Below are 18,402 nucleotides of genomic sequence, written 5' to 3' on the forward strand. Positions count from 1 at the left end.
TGCTGAGCCTGGAGCTCTGGAAATGAGAATCCTGGGCTTTCTTCATCTGGGCCTAGATTTTTAATGCCTTGACCACCTGGAGTCCTTGGCTGTGCGTCAGAGAGCAGATCCCTGGGCCACACCTCCTTTTGAAATAGGAGGCAAAGTCTGCCCCGGGCTCTTTTCTAGAATCTCTGGAGGCAGCAGGACTAAGCAGCCCCTTCTCCCAGAGTGAGCCCAGCCTAGGAAGCTCCTGCTGTTACCTCGGCTCCCTCCCACATCCCCTCCACCCCCGCCACCCCCGCCACCCCCGCCACTCAGCCCAAGGACAGCCAGACTCCTGGGCAGTTGGCGTCCGTTCAGGAATCCGGGGAGCGCTGCAGTGTAACTCCTTTGCTCCCACACCCCACCCTCAGATGCACACCGCCTGGGAGACTCGCTAAACTGACTCGGTGCGGATGAACCGTCCCCTCTTCCCTCCTCCCGCTTCCTTTCCACTCATCCACCCTTTAGATGCTGTTATCAGACCGAGGCTCACACTGCGAAGGCTTCTAAACATCGAAAATAAAAATGTGCAAAAAATCCCCTGTGGGTTGTGCGTGTGCGTTGTGTTGTGTGTGTGTCCATCCGCGCTTGTGCAAAAATCTCCAAACGTCACAGTTTGCATTCCGGACGAGCGCGCCCAGAAACCCGAGATCTTCCCAGGGATTCCCCTACCCTGCCTCCTCCGCTTCAGTTACTTCCCAAGAGGTAGGTCTGGGGCTTTCTCCAACCCCTGCTGCAGCGATACGGGAGAGAGACGTCTGCTGCGATTTCCCTTCCTCCCGCTCCCAGCCCTCTGCTCGGGCGCACAGTCCCGAGTGCAGGGTTTCTTTCCAGTCCGCTCGCCTCCACCTGGCAAGCGGCTGACCAGGTGCTAGTGCTTCCCGGGCCTCAGGCAGCCTGCGGGTCGGGAGACCAGCTGAACCTGAGCTCCCTCGGGGCCGGGGCGGTGGGTGGTGCCGCGGCCGCTCCCACCTTCCCGCGGGGCCTGCGCCAACCGCGCGCCCTGGGCGTGAGTGCGCGCCCGCGGGTTTGGTGGGAAGGTCCTCCCCGGAAGCAGCTGAGTGTTGGGGCAGAGAGTCTGCTGGACCCCAGCAACAGCCCCCAGAGCACTTGAGCTTCCCGAAAGAAAAGCGATTGAAAGCCAAGAAGGGAAGCCCGCTCCCCTACAGCCCGGGTTGCCCATAGTCTCGGGTCCTCCTTGGAGCTGGGCAGAGGCGCAGTTGGCCGCGGTCGCTGCTGGCACCCGGAGTTGGACCGATGCTTTTTCTACTTTCCGGAGGAGGGAGGTGAGGGACTGGCAGGCAAGAGTTGCACCTGCTCTAGGAAGCTGCAGAGAGAACTCTGGGGTAAGTCGTGCCCTGGCCCTGGAGCGGAAAGGGGGAGGTGGGAGGAAAGGGCAGGAGAGGAACGAGAAGCGGGAGGAGGTAGGGGGCAAGCAACGAATTATGCAAAAAAGAAAAAAAATTCCCCCAATATTCCACCGCAGAGGGGGAGCGCAGCAGCACTCCCAGGATGAGTCCCTCCCGGGCTCCCGGGCCGAACTGGGGGGCTCGAAGTTCTCTTTAAGGAGAAGAGAAACTCCCCAAATCTCGGAGGGTGACAGAGGCGAGCGGGGCGGAGTCTGAGTCGGAGCGGGGCTTGGGCCCCGGCGGCTGCCGCGGTGGCCCGCAGCTCCGATTCCCAGCGCCCCGTCCCCCTTAGGGCCGCATGGAGCCTCCCCTCCCCACCCCGCCTCCCGCCTCCGCCCCCGGGAGCAGGGGGCCCGAGGACTGTAGGGTCTCCCGGTGGCAGCGAGGATGCTCACCTGGTCGGACCTCCCCCTCACCCCCCCTCCCTCCTCCTCTCGCCCCCACCTGCTCTCCTCCCCTCCTCGTCGGGAAGCGTCGGGATCCGTAGGCGAGGAAATAACGACCCCTGCAGTTGCAGTGCTGAAACCTCGGCGGCGGCGGCGGCGGCGGCGCTAGTTGCGGGCGCTGGAAGCGAGGGTTCTGGGGAGCCCCGGGAAGCAGCAGAGGAACGGAAAGCGCGCGCGCGGCGTGCGGAGCCCGCGGGCCCCCGACGCGCCCGGGTCCCCGGCCCCTCGCCGTTCCCGATCGGCGCCCTGGACGCGCCGCTCGGGTCGGGCTCGGAGGCGGCGGGCTGCGCGCGGACCTGGGAGCAGGGAGGGTCGGCGGAGGCTGCCGGCGGCCGGCGGGTGCGGGCACTAATCCCTGCCTCTCTCTCTCTCTCCCTGCCTGCTGTCTGCTGCGTCGGCTCCTCCCTCCGCCCCCCGGAAGCAGGAGAGGAACGGCCCCGAAGCGGAGCAGCAGCCGCCCTCTGACCATGCCCCGGTGAGGGGGGCGGACTTCGAGGGCAACTTGGCGCGGACTGCCTGGGCTCGGCCGGCGAGCTGCGAGCTGCCGGGGCCCCGGAAGCCGAGGAGCAGCGCGGCCCGGCGGGGGGCTATCGTCTATGCCTTCTTGGGGCGCCCGGCGGATCGGGGTCTCGTTTTTGCCGACGGAGCCCAGCGCTGGTGGCTTCAGGTGGCTGCCGCCGCCTCTGCTGGCGTCGCTTCCGCCGCTCGGGCCGGGAGCCGAGGAGACCTTTGAGCGGGGACACCTCCGGGGCAGCGAGACGTCGGACATGTGTCAGCACACCTGGGGCGCGCATCCGTTAAGCCCGAGGGGATATTTGCCGGAACAAGTCCAACGGCGATATTGATCTTGGGGGTGACTGTCCCTTGACCGGCTGTCCGGTGGGAGTGCGAGTGTGCACTCGCCCAGAAGTGTGTGAGTGTGTGGATGTGTGTGTGCCGTGTCGGGCTCCCCCCCGCCCCCCGTTTTCCCGTCGAGTGATGCACTTGGAATGAGAATCAGAGGATGGAAATAGTCTGGGAGGTGCTTTTTCTTCTTCAAGCCAATTTCATCGTCTGCATATCAGGTACGGGACGCGCTGGAGTCGCGGGCGGGTTGGTGTTGTGTCGTGTTTGGGATATGTGGGGTCTTATTGTGGCCTCTGGGGTGGGATCGGGGGAGGGTGGCGGCGGAGACCTGCTCAGCTCTGCGGGTTTGCTGCCTTCCGGAATTAAAAACCTTCTGAACCCAAGGATGGGTGTGTGTGTGTGTGTGTGTGTGTGTGTGTGTGTGTGTCCGGGGTAGTATCCGTGTGGAGTTCTGGAACGTTAGGGGGTGGGGGATGAGAAGGGAGAGGCAGATGGGTGTTGATTTTCAAGGTTTTCTGGCCGAGAACTCTGGCGCCGAAATCTGAGCCTTGGCAACCCCCACCCCCAACCCCAGGCTTTCAAAGTTACCAAACTTGGTGGTTCTGGCTGGCAAAATGGACGCGGAGCCCTGCCCTGGGTATCGGAGCACTTTCAAGGGACTGCGGGAAGATGCGGGAGTGGAGAATATTCACCAGGGACCAGAGGGATGTGGAGGTCCTCCATTCCTTCCCCAAACCCATCAGGCCCAGTGCTGATGGTCTGAAACATCCTAGCCGCCCCCCCCCCCCCCCTCCAATAAGAGCAAACCCCATCAGAAACAATACAGCATCATCAATGCCACTTTAAATTACGGTCCTTTGGAATGCCCAGTGGCAGCGGTGTGCTGGCTCAGACTCACTGACCTCAGGCTACTTGTGCCAGTCTTTGGTTTTAGCAGCGGAAGGCAAGCCAGTGGAGGGGAATGAGGTAGGGCTAGTGCCTGCCTGCACCTGTGTGTCTCTGTTGGAAGGGATTCTGATTTCCAAGCAATGTCTTTGTTGGTGCAGGGAGTGGGAGGTTTGGAGGGGAGCAGTGAGAAAAAGCCTCAGGATCAGCAGTATTCCCCAATTTAGTGCCTCCTCCCATTGAAGGTGTCCACCCCATTTCCCTTCACACCTGTCATGTAGGTGCCCAGGGTAAGGCCTGTGTGCAGCGCTCCCCTCTGCCTGCATTCCCTCTGCAGAATTGGGGACTCAGCCAACATCCCATGAAGTCACCAGAAGAGGAGAGCAGGAACCCTGCCCCTGTGAGCAGGCACGTTTGAGCATCACTGGGGGACAGGGACATGTTTCCTGCATCTTCCTTCAGTCCAGCAATCCCCACCCTCTGATTCTGGATAGTAAAAACCCTTGTCTGCCCTTACACTGGACCCAGATCCAAAGACCGTTATTCAGTTTCAATGTTCTCTTCATAGAACAGGAATGGGAAATCTTTTATTCAAAATTATTCCCTTTGGGGCTTGGTCACCCTACTAAGAAATTAAGAGATATACTGTGGGCCTGGCAGATAATAAACAGTGCCCTGAAATCCTCTAGTGGGACCTCTTTTACCCCATCCTACATCTAAGGGAAAATTCCTAGGTTAGGTAAAGGTTTATATCAGTCATATATCCAGGAATGAACTGGGTAGCATCTCACAAGGCCACATTTTGCATCTTTCTCTTTTACATGTCTATTTCAACCTCTCTCTCTCTCTCTCTCTCACACACACATTCCATATTTCATTGGTTATAAAATACCCTTTCCCTACCTCTCTCCAGCATCATAAATAATTTTTAAATGAGACGAGCTATCTGAGTCCCTTTAAAACTTACAAAGGGTTAACATCAATGAGGCTCCACCCCCACTCCACCCCCAGCATCCTTTATTTCCAGTCCCTGCATTTGACCATCACAGGAGACCCAGCTGAGAATGGGTCTGTTCTTAGCCTCCCATTAATGGGATACCTGTCACAGCTATACTTGGTTTGGTGTATCAGCAACTACATTATATAAATAGAAGCATTAAGAGGAGGTTATTTCCAACCCAGGAGGGGTGCCATGGAGTACAAGGCCTTTCACATGTGTTTACTAAGTAATCGTCATTGCTCAGTAATGAGGGGATAAAAGTGTAAGCGAAATTGCTAGCTATTAGCTAAACACAGAAAACTAGGTTAGCGTTGCAAATGCCTAGTTAGGATCTGCACCAATTTGCACTTTATGAAGACATTTAGGCAGAGATGCACCATTATGGACTCTGTATTTACACATCCATACAATTAACTTCAAAAGGCTATTCCTCCAGGGTCCAGGTGGTTTTCATCCTCCATAAACAGAACTACTCACTCAGTGATGTCTCTGTATGTCATAGGTCTGATTAGGAACATAATTATGACTCACAGTTTGGGGGACTTTGTTTTTTTTCCCCATCTGGCAGCTTTAAGAAGTGCAGGAATGCAATGCACTAAGGTTGAATAATTGTCGAAGGAGCATTTAGTAGGTCTTTCATTTCTCTTTCCATGATTTGCAGTTTTAATTTACTCACGACTGAGCTTTACCAAAAGGAACATAACCCTTGATTATAAAACCTACTAAATCTTAAAAGAGTTTTAAAAAAATTAAAACAAAACACCTCTCTACCATCTTGGGATGAATTGCCCTACCCAGGAAACGGATACTAATTCTTACAGAGTTACCAGGGCATCACTAATTGATGCAGGACTAGGGTTGGCATCATTACTGAGGAAAACCAGACTAGGAAAGACCAGTAAAAGTCTGCATTGTAAACATTTTACAGAAGGAAAATTTGGGGAGTAGATCTGGCCTGTAGAAGGTATATTGACTGAATTTCAGTCAGTAGCACTAGCTTTCAGGAATACTCTGGTGCTTTGTAGCTTAGTGTTTCATTAACCAAAGCTGCCTACCCTCCCTCACCCCATCCCATCCCCCAAATTAAAAATATATACAAGGAGCTTTCTCCCTAGGCCTGTGTAGACATAATGCTTAAAATACAGAGACCTGCTCTTGGTAGCTTTGATGGCTCTGCACTAGTCATTTGGTTTATGATGAAGCTGTGATACTATTTCCCAAGGCTGTTGACCCTGCAGGGTAATTGTAAGGAACAAAACACTCTTTATAAAATGCCTAGCGTGGTGTCCAGAATGCAGTCACCACTGGCCACAAATGGGACTGGGGGTCTGCTTGGCCAGGCTCAGCTAACTAGCTGCTGAGGGAGTACCATGTGTGCCTTCCATTTGAGAGATTCTATCAATTCTGGCTACTTAAGGACAACTCAGCTAGGCTGAAGAGGGAATACCACGCCTGGGAGTTCTTGGGGCTCTTCATTGGGCTCAGATCTCATTTTACTGAAAATGTAAGGCAGCCAAGATCTCTGAAGAGATGAGAGGGAGGGAGGGAAGGCTGAGGGAGGGAGGGATAGAGAGAGAGAGAGAGAGAGAGAGAGAGAGAGAGAGAGAGAGAGAGATGATTTTCCCAATGCTAGCAAGAGCACCATTCCATCCTTACAAAAGCAGTTCACATCTGCAAGAATGAATGCTTAGCAGCACCAGGAGAGAATTTCCTGGTCCAAAAACAGCTGTCTGATTTAATTTACTCAATGCATCCTACTTCCTTATATGTAACTTTACTTAGGCAGCTTATTCATAATAATAACAGCAATAACAATTATAATTCTGTGGTGCTTTCACATATATTACATAATATTGCACATATTTTAACTCATCTATTCTTAGAGTAATTTTATATATAAGGCAACCAAAGCCCACAGAGGGTCAGCCTGGAGGATTCACAGCCAGGTCTAACTGAGTCAAAATCCAGTATATCATTAATGTTTTGGTTCAAGGTTTCTTTTAAATGTTGTTATTCAGTATTTTTTTAATGTTTTCAATGGAAAGAATAAACTGTGTTAAATGGATGTAAGTCTTAGAGAGTTTGAAAGTGGAAATTAGGGGGATTATATAGTCTAGAGCTAGAATTAAGGTAGCATTTGAGTGGTACATGACTGTCAATCAAACCGATGAGACTGTTATCCAAGTTTGCCCCCCAATGCCTTATGATAAGCAACCCCTTAAGCAAAGAATGTGTCATACATTCTTTTCCTTCAGCTTCTTTACACGTAGAAAGGGGATAATAGTACATACCCCACATATTTGTTATATGGATGAGACGAGATAATGTATTCAGTGATTTTGGCACAGTGTCTGAGGCTAGCAATAGTGTGCTTGCAGTCATGTAAATATTTTTTCCTACAAATCTGACATTGCACAGGTTTGTGAGGCCAAGATAGAACAGAGCCTTTAGTTTCCTTCCCTCCCCCTTGTGCAAAAGCAAAAACAGAATCATCAGCAATCACATTTTATTGATTGAGTTTGAGTCCTCCTTTTAAGAAGGCCTTGGCTTAACAGCTTTGAAATGTCTCTTCATTTTGTTTCTCAGACAAATGAGTCTGGCAGTGTTAGGTATGGGTGCTAGTCATGAGTGGCACTCCCTTTACCCCTGGGAGCCCAATATAAAGGTGGGGCTTGAAAAGTTTAATACATCGCCTGGGAACAAGGTAGCCCTTATTACCCAGGGGAGCAACAGAATTTTCTCTTTCTGCTTGTAAATTATGACTCGGTATAGAACCCAACTTTATAGTGTTTCCAAAATGGCGAACTGCAGATGTTGTCAATGTGGCTTGAAATAGAACATTCCATTAAATGCAAAAAAGGGCCACGCCAAACAAAGAACACCCACCTGATGATGTTGTTAGCCATATGGCTTCTTTACATCGAGTTTCCCACGTGATGTCACCTAGCCCAGTCACTGACAGGTGCCATCGTCATAGATGAGACTCTCTTGGCAGTGAGATGAGATGAGTCTTCCTGAGAAATAGAAAGTCCCTGGGGATGGCTTGCTATCCTGGGCCAACAGTGCCTAACATCTCAACTTTTCACCTTAACTAAGCATTACATATTTGGGCCTGGGGTTCAAGTCAAGAAAAGAGCTAGGCACCATAAAAGTGTATGGAAGCAAGCCATTGTAGAAGCAGTATGGAAGTTAGAAGACTTGCTCATGAAGTCTTCCTTAATTATCTAGATGACTTTGGGTAATTCTCTTAGCCCCTGAGTATCTCAGTTTCCTCATCTGTAAAATTAACTCAGCTTTGCCCATTTCAAAGAACTGTTCATAGTATTATGGGATGATCCATGCTTAAGATATAGTTTTAAAATCAAAGTTGAGGTATGGACACACAATAGTGTTATATCCTATATAATAAAGATGTAATATGCAAATGGTCATTGCACTAAGGACAGGATCACGGATCAGCAGGAGGGTGGGGCAGTGAGCTACAAGCAGGTGGTGGAGAGCTATAGGAGGGAGCAGGGCAGCAAGTTATGAGGGGAGGCAGGGGGGTGGATGGAGCTACAGGAGGGCGGGACAGCAGGCAGAGAGCTATAGGAGGGCAGCAGGGAGCTACTGGCTACAAGTGGGCGGCAGAGAGCTACAGGAGGGGGCAGGCAGCAAGCTATGAGGGTAGCGGGCGGGGGGGGAGGAGATACAGAAGGATGGGGCAGCAGGGGGAGAGCTACTGGAGGGCAGCAGTGAGCTACTGGCAAGCTACTGACACACAAATTGTGCGCAGGGCTACTAGTTATTCATAAAATAGAATGAATAAGGCTTAATAAGATGTAGTTTATACTAGTAAAAGCAAAGTTGTAATACACAAAATGTATCATGAGATAAAACAATAAGAATAATACCTAATGGTTTGGTAAAGGGCATAAATGCTACAGAACAGAGGAAAATGGAGAATTTTGATAGATTTTGGAGATTGGGAATAGGAGAGCTGGAGGGGACTATATTATCAAAGAGAGAGGAATAGGATTGCGTGAGATATGTAGTGAGGACTGTCCCTAATGGAAAAAAAAGGTTCACTTTGGGAGATGCTGGAAAATTGGGATGAGCCCACTCAGGGACCTGTTGAACTGAGAAGATATGCAACCTCCTAATATATTTAATCTCTTGGTGGTTTTTATGTTTCTCATATGGATCTTTATATTGATCTCATGGACTGAACTTGGTTAAAATTGTTTGAGATTCTAATATTTCTTTTGATCTTAAATTTGAGTGGCATGTCTGCAACTCCTGCTGTACTTCCCATAGGTTGTGCCCTATTTGGGATTGCAGACAGTTGAGATTTGAAGAGGCTTCAGCCTTTCTCCTCTGTAGAATGGAGATGATACTTCCCAAAGCTGTTGACCCTACAGGGTAGTCATAAGGAACAAAACACTATTTTTAAAATGCCTGGAATTCAGTAACCACTGACCAAATTCATGTGAGAGTAAGCATGGGATTCGCTACGAAGATAGGCCAACATGTGAATCCTGCCTTCTACATGCACTCTCTGTGTGGGCTTGGAGAAGTCCTTTAAGTTCCCTGAGCCTCTGTACCATCTGTAAAATGAGGATTGGAGAAAAAGTACATAAGATCCTGCCACAGTGCCTGGCTTATTGTAGTCACTCAGTGAATTGGAGCTGCTCAGAAAATTATCATCAGGGTCATCAATAAGAGTGCTTGCTGTTGACACTTTGAACCTGTTATTGTAAATTCAAATGAATTATTCAGTCATTTCTTCTGTGTTCAACAAATTACCAGCTAACTATGTACCAGGCAGAAGAATCACAGAAATGAACAATACCTGGTTCTTAGTATTTACAATACTACACATGTTATGCCCTTTGTCCACTTAACCATTCAACATTTATGGAGGGTGCCCCATGCAGAAGGTACTGGGGATCCAGCAGAAATGAGTAAGACATTGCCCTTTCCCTCCTGGAATTCATAATCTAGTAGGCTAATTTTTTAAATATTGATAGTTACACTAGAATGTGATAAGTATTGTAATGAAAGGACATACAAACAGTGTTTGAGTAGCACAGAGAAGGGACATCTGACTCATTCTGGAGGTGGGAAGAGTAGAGGAAGGAGAGTAAGTAGTGGTAGTTAGAAGGGGGTTAGGCTGCCTCTGGAAGGACATTAAAGTCTGGGCTTGGAAGATTTTGGCTGATTGACCAGGAGGAGTGTGATTGGGGAGGGATGATCATAGGAAACAACATTTGCAAAGACAGGGAGATCAGATAGGACATGATGAATTTAGGGGACTGTCAAGAGGTCAATATGGCAACTACTGGAGTGGAGTGTGATGGATGAGGCTGAGCATTTACGGAATGTGATCCCAATAAGAGTAATACCTTACATCTAATCATACTCAGTAAAAACCACCCTTTTGCCTCTTTGTGTAGGGAAGGCATCCTTTTAAGACCAAGGGGTAGGTTTAGTTTATCCTTTTTTCTTTGTTAGGAACAGAACAGTCAGGGTTAAAGCTTTTGGCTCTGGTCCAGCTGTGCTCCATTTGGCCCAAATCACTAGGTATTTTCCAGTGTCCTCTCTAGTTCCAGGTGGCTTCTCAGAAGCTTTGGAGAAAACCCAGATACATATGACAGAATGGACCTCTTCTAGCCCTAGGAAAAGGAGCTGAGACCCTATTGGTTGGTGCTGGATTTTGCATTGTGTCAATTATCATCTCATTCTGCTGGATCATTGAATCCTTCCCACAGCTTTTTGCAGTTTTCATCTCATGTAACCTTAAACAAAACTTTAAAGGATTTCTAGCAGGGGTTGGGGTGGGGAGCCGCGGATGGTAAGAAATGGTTTGGGAATTACCTTGGTAACAAAGCGACCATTGCTGCTTATTAGCGAGATTGGACTGGTAATGGGCCAGCCAGTGTTTGGGTTGGGTTGCATTCACATGAAGGTGCCATCAGGATGGCAGAGGAGAGAGGATCAGGGAGAGGTGGGACCTTTGTCACAGTAATTGCAGAACTCATTTTTAACTTCGTCCAATACTTCATGCCCAGTGGCTGAAGGGGCTGGGATAGGAAATGAAGTCTGTGACTTTCAGTGAGTTTTCCAGAGCCAAGTCCTGCTGGCTTCATAGCACTGTTGGCAGCAATGCCAAAGTTGGAACGAACCCATTCACTGAAGGATATGAATCAATATATTCCCGTTCTGTGGCCCCCTCTTCTACCACACACAGACTTACCTTTCATCCTCAAGGGAAGCAGTTTTGACAGCAGCACTTACTGAGTGAGCAAAGTCCATTCCTCCTCCATGAGGTGGGAAGAAAAGTAAATAACCGCATTGGATTCTTGAACTAATAAAGGTACATATCTACAGAAGGCTTCTCTCCCATCCCCAAAGGGTTTAATGTATTGGCTCATTAATCCCCAAAATGCTATTGAATGCCTCCAATGATGGAGGCAATGGCCAGGCAGAAGATAAAATGTAGGGAGTAAAACAACCATGATCGTTGCCCTTGTAGAATGTGTATTTAGTGATCCACACATATTGGTTTCTTTTCCCATTGTCCAGCCCAGTACCTAGCATTCAGTAGATGCTCAATAATGAATGATTGAATTACTATGTAAATGAATGACAAGGAGTGATTTAGAATGGCTTTCCTTTGTTAGCAGGAGACTGGGAGACAAGATCTGAGACTAGGAGGGAGTGGAGATGAAAACCTCTCTGTTAGCTGCCCTCTTGCTTCTACTGCATGGGGGTCTTTGATCACGCAAAGTTTCAGAACTGAAACCTTCCCAGGGAGCAACATATTTGATGGTTTTCTATTTCCTTCTCAGACTTAATTCAGATCTGCATTTGGCCAACCAGTGTTATTTGGGGGCACTTACCAGTTGTTTTAAAATGTATTTCAGCAACTTTGTGTTCTATGATGCCATACTAAAAGCCTTGAACTAGGATGATTAAGAATCAATGGATGCATCATTGTTCTTTTCTCCATGTCATCTCTGTTCCTATTAAAGGAGATTGCTTAGGATAAGGTGTTTTCATATTGGGATCTAGCTTGGGGAAAACCAGCACAAGAGAAAGCTCACTACTCCTTAGTTAAGTATTGAACTAGACTAGAGGGCCTTAGGGGAAAACCTACCCCACTCTTTCATCTTGGTGCACGAGCAATCCAGGGAATGGCTATGGTCTCCAAGGTGTTTCAGTCTTGTGTCTGAGAACCACTTCACCCTCCAGCTGTTTGTAACAGAACTGTGGTGTAGCTCTACTAGTTCTTACGAGGGAGGAGAGCCAGGCACCTAGAAATGGGAAGAACATAGTGAATTGGCAGTTCTCGGCTGTGCATTCTGCCTGTAATATCTGTGCATTCTGTCTAGTTGATCTTAACAACTTTGAGGAAATGGTCAGTTGGGTGGTTTGATGTTTGTTTGCTTGTTAATATAATTACAGAGGGGAGGTTACAGAACAAAAGCTCCTATTATTAACCTCTTAGCAGGTATATGGAGATTATACTGATGGTTAAAGGTAAGGCACCTGTGAGTAATGCCTTTCTATTGTGTGGCCTGGGTGTGAATAGCAGTATGTCACTGTCTGTCTAAGTCCTATAATGCACCCTCATGATACCAGCTTTAAGTCGCAGTGGCTCAAATCCCTGTAGAATGAAATATAAAGTGATGAAGTCATTACTTTTGTGTCCGTGACAAGTTCTATCCTGTTTTTCCACTGTGGTAAAGTTCTTTGTGGCCTTTTCATTTGGTGCTGCTAAATGAGAGTCCTATGCAATTTTAAGTGTAAGACTTGGTGCAGCGCCCCAATCCCCCTTCCTACTTTTAGAGCCGCTGAAATTAGAGTTTAACTAAGCCAGGTACAGTCTTGTCATGTGCCACCTCTAAAGGCAAGATGGTTTGAGCAAATTAACGAATGAGAGTTTTGTTTATGCATTTGACTTTGAGGCCAATCATGTGTTCAAGTGAAACATTCCTCATTGATCAGAGCTTCTTGCAGGCCAGAGACTGTATTTGCAAGTGTTCAGTGTCACCAACATGAATGATGAGCCATTGAATTCATTTTAATGCTAACAATGCTATAACAACAGTATCCAAGAAAATTTGGGAAAACTAATTTTTTTTACTAAGTTTGCAGTTATAACTTTTTCAACCTTAAATCTGTACTTTTTAAAGAAAACTTTACATTATGTCTTAAGTATTCCCCCATGATGCTTCCTAGTTAATTTTCTTCAGCTAATTCTGGACTCTATTACAGATAAAACTCATAATCTCAGTGATATAACATAATAGAAGCTTACTTCCTATTCATATTACTAGTAATTGTCTGTTGGTTGCTGTGTATGTGTGAGTGCGTGCGCATGCATTTGTGTGTAAGGGGCTTGGTTAGGGGAAAGGAATAAAAGGGAAGGAATCCTGTCTTTGTAGTGACTTGGGCATCTCAAGGCTGATGGAGACTCTGCTTGTCTTCAAGATATGGTTCCCAGTGTTATTTTGCTTAATAAGTCAGATCAGAGACAGGAAGCCATGGTCAAGAACAAGCAAAATGCCTTTCCTAAGTCCAGAAATTTGAGACTTCTTAAGTATTGTTTCTAGAGCTTATTTCTATAACTTATAGAGAAGAGTGAATAAAGTGGATGGCAGGAAAGATAATTGGGATGCCAGTTAGAACATGTTGAAGTGACTGTTAGCTTTGCCACTGCTAGCTCAGTGGTGTGGAGGAAGTCATTTCACTGGTCTGGGTTCCTGTTTTCTCCTTTTATTTATTTATTTTCAGGGTCTAGCTTATTTTTATTTATTTATTTTTTATTTCAAAGAGGAAGGGAGTGGAGAAGAGAGAGAGAAACATTAGTGATGAGAGAGAATCAATTATTGGCTGCCTCCTGCACGCCCCCTACTGGAGATCTAGCCCATAACCCAGGCATGTGCCCTGACCGGCAATTCAACCATGACTTCCTGGTTCATAGGTCAAGAACGCTCAACCACTGAGCCACATTGGCCAGGCCCAATTTTCTCCTTCTAAACAGGGATGTTGAATGAAATAATATCTAGAATCCTTTGCAACTTGGACACTTTATAGTGTTAAGAGACTTAAAAAAATTATCTAAATTTGCTCTGATGCTAAACTCCAGTTTTTGAGATGTGGAGGCAGCAAGGTTAAATAACAGGACGAACTTTCAAGACTGAGTGAGCAGAAAAGTGGCAAATGGCTTTTGAAATGGGCAAGCATAAGCTAAGGCATGATGAGAGAATGACTCAGACTGTTTGTGGAATTATGACCTTGTCCGCAGCTCTCTAGTAAGATTCTGGGAAAGACTCTGGGGGTCATCATTGACTGCCCTACCAAGCATTTACTGAAAACCTTGGGGTCTGTATATTAGAGTCTTAGAATTTAATCTCAACTCTGCTGTTACTTGTTGTGTGACCTTGGGAAGTTACTTAAAATGTCTAATCCTTCGTATTCTCTCATAAACTGGAGGTGATAATATCTATCTTTGGAGTCAAGGGAGACTGAAATTTAGAAATGCAGCATAGTGCTTGGCACACAGAATGGATTTGATAAATGGTGAGTTTTGCATTGTTATGACTGAAGCTAAAAGAACAAAAGACGTGTTGGGCAAAATTAAGAAGGAACTTGGCAGTATCATGTAAAACATGGGGGTTAAATGAGCCAATTCATGGGCAAGTGTTTAGCACAATGCCTGCACATAACACATAATCATTTGAGGTTGGTTGAATCTCATTCACTGGGGGAAGATAGGGATGTCTGGGGAATATTTTAAAGGTAATAAGAAAGAAGACAATCGTGTCTTTTCCATAAAACGATCTTCAGAGTCAATTTCCTGGGTCTGGCCCACACTTTTTAATAATTAAAAAAATTTAATGCCACATATTTTCATTTTACAGCTGCGGTTTAGACTTATCAAGGCCTCTAATATAGGTGCATGGTCTCATGTGACCCAGTAAGAACTTGGCTTTGACAATAGTGGCATAAACAAAACCCTAATTCATTTAATGTTTTCCCTGATTGATATACATTAGTAAATGATGGTTTATTGTTCAGAACAATAAAGGAATGAGGCATTATGACCCAATTCATTTATGGTAAAGCTATAATATTTACTAGTACATGTTTTAAAACAGTCACTTGCTTGTTTTTACAGGAATTTGGTTACTCTATTTTTTTTTCATTATTCAGTCTTGCCAGCTTCCCCAAAGCACTGATTTATACACATGACAACCTTAACCTTGTTTTTTTTCCCCAACAAATTCTCAACATGAAAAGATAGTTTTGATTTATGTTTCATATTCGCTTGAGAGAATGATTTTTAAAATGATAATTAAATGCTAGGCTATTCCTGAGATTGCAACATGATTCCTTTTCAAATACATCTGATCTGAGGATTTCAGCAAAAGACATAAAAGGAAAACCAACAAGAAACAGGACAGATGACAAATGCTGCATGTATTGATGTTAAGTAAAGACAAGCAAACTGTGACCTAAGTGTATTGGTCTCTAGGGAGCCAGCTTTGGAGCTTTTCTGAGTGTTAGGAGGCAGCAAATTTTTATTGGATTTCCCTCCCCCAATCACATCAGTGGAGGCTGGATTACCACTGAGAATGCAGAGATTAATGGCCTGTTGTGACTAATCCACCTAACCCCTACTCCTGTTTCTCTGAAATTGATTGAATTTAGAGAAGCGGAAGATAGACGCACACCAGCTAGCCTGATATTAGATCCCAGTGAGTTAATGAGACCTAATAGCTCTAAGTTCATGTAACCAAGAGTCATGGAACTTCCATGGAACACAGTCACTTTCTGCATTAGGGAATTCTTTTATTCGCTGCTTATTAGATTAGATCCCAATGTGTTGTCTCACAGTCTTTTTTAAAGGCGAACATTTTCACATGATTACATTAAAAAATTATAACACTATTATAACCCAATTTAAAGTAATTGAGAGAAAAAGAGAAAAGGAATCACATAACCTGAATGCAACTGTTGTTACTAGTTTGTTCCCTCTAGGTTTTTATTGGCAAGCATTTTTATTTATTTGAAGTTGCATTCCACTATTCTGTTTGGACAAAAAGTCATGGGAGATAAATATATGGTTTGTGTGCAGTAAAGCAAGGCCCACCTAAAATGTAGACAAAAACAGTGTGAAAATAATTATATACATAGATGGATAGATATGGGATTGATGAAAATCACAATTTTATGCTAAATTAGTGAGCTCAAATTGGATGAAATTTGAACAGAATTGAAATTTCTAAATCTTTAATTATGAACATGTTGCTCTTGAAAAAAATAATTAGCAGGAAGATAAGAAAGATAAGAGATGCAATAATAGTATTGGAGGTTTTTTAGTAGAAGAAACACTGGAAGAGACAATTTAGAAAGGATTTTTTAAAAGTTCATTTAACTATTAAAACATGGAAATACGTTTAAATGTACTGAGAAGCAATTGAGGTGAGTGATTAAAAGCTTACAAGAGGCAGACCAAGGTTTAAACCCACTCTCTGCCTCTTCCATGCTGGATGGCTTTGGGCAAGTGAACTTCTGCATCTCAGTTTTCTAATCTGTAAAATGGGGATAAAATAGAACCACCTCAGGGATTTTTTTATGTGTTCAATGACATGTGAAAGTAAGGCACTTGGTATGATATTGTCAGGCAGACAATGGTGGCTTAATAAATGTGACCCCCCAATAACACTATATTCATAACAGGTAAGATGCAGCCAGCCACATCCTATTTGTAAAGGATGAGCATCCTCTGAGTTGCTTGCTTTTGTAGGGAACTTTGTCCTAGAAGCTCAGAAACCTTCAATACCTCCCTCTGACTCTACAAAAAGAGTTCACACTGTCAACACTGGTGTGTCTTCTATGATACCCCAGAAGCACCTTTTTGACTTGGCTCCAATTTGCCAACTCACTCTTCTGTGAACACCTTACACATACATACCTGTGCCTTTGTTCGTGTTGTGTTTCTCCACCTGGACTTCACCTACCTGGATCACACCTGGGGTCATCAGTCCAGTTAGCCTGGGTCTCTTGCTTCTCTACACCCTGTGGATTCTTACTGTCTCCAGAGCCGTTCATCACTGACCAGTCTTTCTTTTTCCATCAGCTGGAAAACTCACTGTGATCAAGATTCATCTAGTCTATGCTGTTCCCACTCTTAGCACAACATGCTGATCGGTTGGGTCTTACTCTGCAATTTATAATGATAATTACAAGATTCACTGCAAATATTCTAAGTAGTATTCATTAATTTAAGTTATTTCCTATTCCTCAACCCACCTACCCCCTCTTAGAGATACTATAGCATCTCAGGTCAAGGCTCAGCCAAATCTGGCCAGCTACCTAGTTTTGTAAACACAGTTTTTTGGAACCCAGCCAAGTTCATTCATTTATGTATTGTCTATGGCTGCTTCTATGCCGCAGCAACAGAGGTGAATAGTTGCAACAGAGACAAAATTGCCTGAAATGCTTAAAATATTTACTGTCTGGGCCTTTACAGGGAAATTTTGCAATCCTTAATGCAAATGATTGATTTGGATGCGTCCACGAGGTAGAGTGATAAATTGTGTTACCTAGATAATCCATTTCTTCAATGGAAGATTGTCTAAATTGTAGGTGAAATATTTTTAAGTGTGTTTAGCCCTGGCTTTTCTCTGTGGGTTAGAACATTGGCCAGCGGACCAAAGGGTAGCGGGTTCGATTCCTGGTCAAGGGCATATACCTCAATTGTAGGTTCCATCCGTGGCCCAGTGCAGAGGCATGCAAGAGGCAACCAATCCATGTTTCTCTCTCTCTGCCCTCCCCTCTCTTCCACTCTGTCTTAAAATCAATGGAAAATATATCCTCAGGTGATGATTTTTTTTAAAAAAGTGTTTTTAAGCGTCGAGGCTTTAAGAACTTCAGAATTATCTTGACTTTTGTGGCTATCTTGCCAGTTTTTACTAGCCCATAGGGGATTCCTTATGCACCTCTCACTGTCAGAAACCGAAAAAGAAATCTTTGTTTGTGCTGGTTTGGATTTCTAAAGCTCCCTCCGCTGTCAGAGGAGCTTGGCATAGCTCTGGCCTTGCCCAGACAGCATTCTGGGGGAAGCCACCCTCCCCTAAGGGATGATTTGTGCTGGGGATGGCAGCTTGGCAGGGAACGAGCAAGCTTTCTGAGAGAACACTTCTGCTGCCAGCCCTTTGAAAAAATAACCTCTGCGTTTGGGAATATGAAGGTCAGACCACATTCAGAAATAAGAACGTCACCTAGAAAGACAAGCAATTTTAGGACTGACAACCTGAAAAATCAAACCTCTCCCCCCGGTGATTGAGACAGGCCAGACACATAACCCGAGCCATGATCGGTTTCTGCACTTGGATACGTTTCCTCCCAGAGACCAAGCTGAATAAGCATTGCAGAGCTCTGGGAGATGGTTGCTGGCCTCCCTGGACAGATGAGGAAATTGAAGTCGAGAGGCAGTAGCTTCCCCTGGCCACAGTGGACATGGGGTCTGTCATGGACCCCGCAGGACTCGCAGCAGCTGATTTCCAGCCCTCTTAGACATAGCATTTGCAGTGAGAAGCCCCTAAAGCAGATTTCAGAATGCTGCTTGATGGAGGCTCTTCTGAACCACAGAGCAGGGCTTGGCAAGCAAATTGTTTTTATAAGGCCAAGGCCGTGAGCTAAGAATGATTTTTACATTTTTAAATGGAAAGAATTCAAAAGAAAAAGAATATTTCATGACACATGAAAATTATATGAAACCAAGTTTTGGTCCATACAT

The 18,402-nt window shown here is 45.7% G+C and overlaps 1 protein-coding gene across 5 annotated transcripts in view; it reads left to right on the forward strand.

Annotated features, from left to right (window-relative positions):
* Positions 1-438: 438 nt before the first annotated feature.
* Positions 439-18,402, forward strand: part of CA10 (carbonic anhydrase 10) — a 387,612-nt gene continuing 369,648 nt past the window's right edge. For 2 of the 5 annotated variants that reach the window (XM_079799226.1, XM_079799227.1), the window contains exons 1-2: positions 439-1,370; positions 2,304-2,943. In XM_079799226.1, the coding sequence (XP_079655352.1) occupies positions 2,883-2,943 (61 nt within the window). In that variant the 5' untranslated portion in view covers positions 439-1,370; positions 2,304-2,882. Of the gene's footprint in view, positions 1,371-2,232; positions 2,944-18,402 lie in introns of those variants that run through there. The other 3 variants (XM_079799229.1, XM_079799230.1, XM_079799228.1) reach the window with 3 other exon arrangements.

The sequence above is a fragment of the Cnephaeus nilssonii genome (assembly GCF_951640355.1).
Source record: "Cnephaeus nilssonii genome assembly, chromosome: 19".
Lineage (NCBI taxonomy): Eukaryota > Metazoa > Chordata > Mammalia > Chiroptera > Vespertilionidae > Cnephaeus > Cnephaeus nilssonii.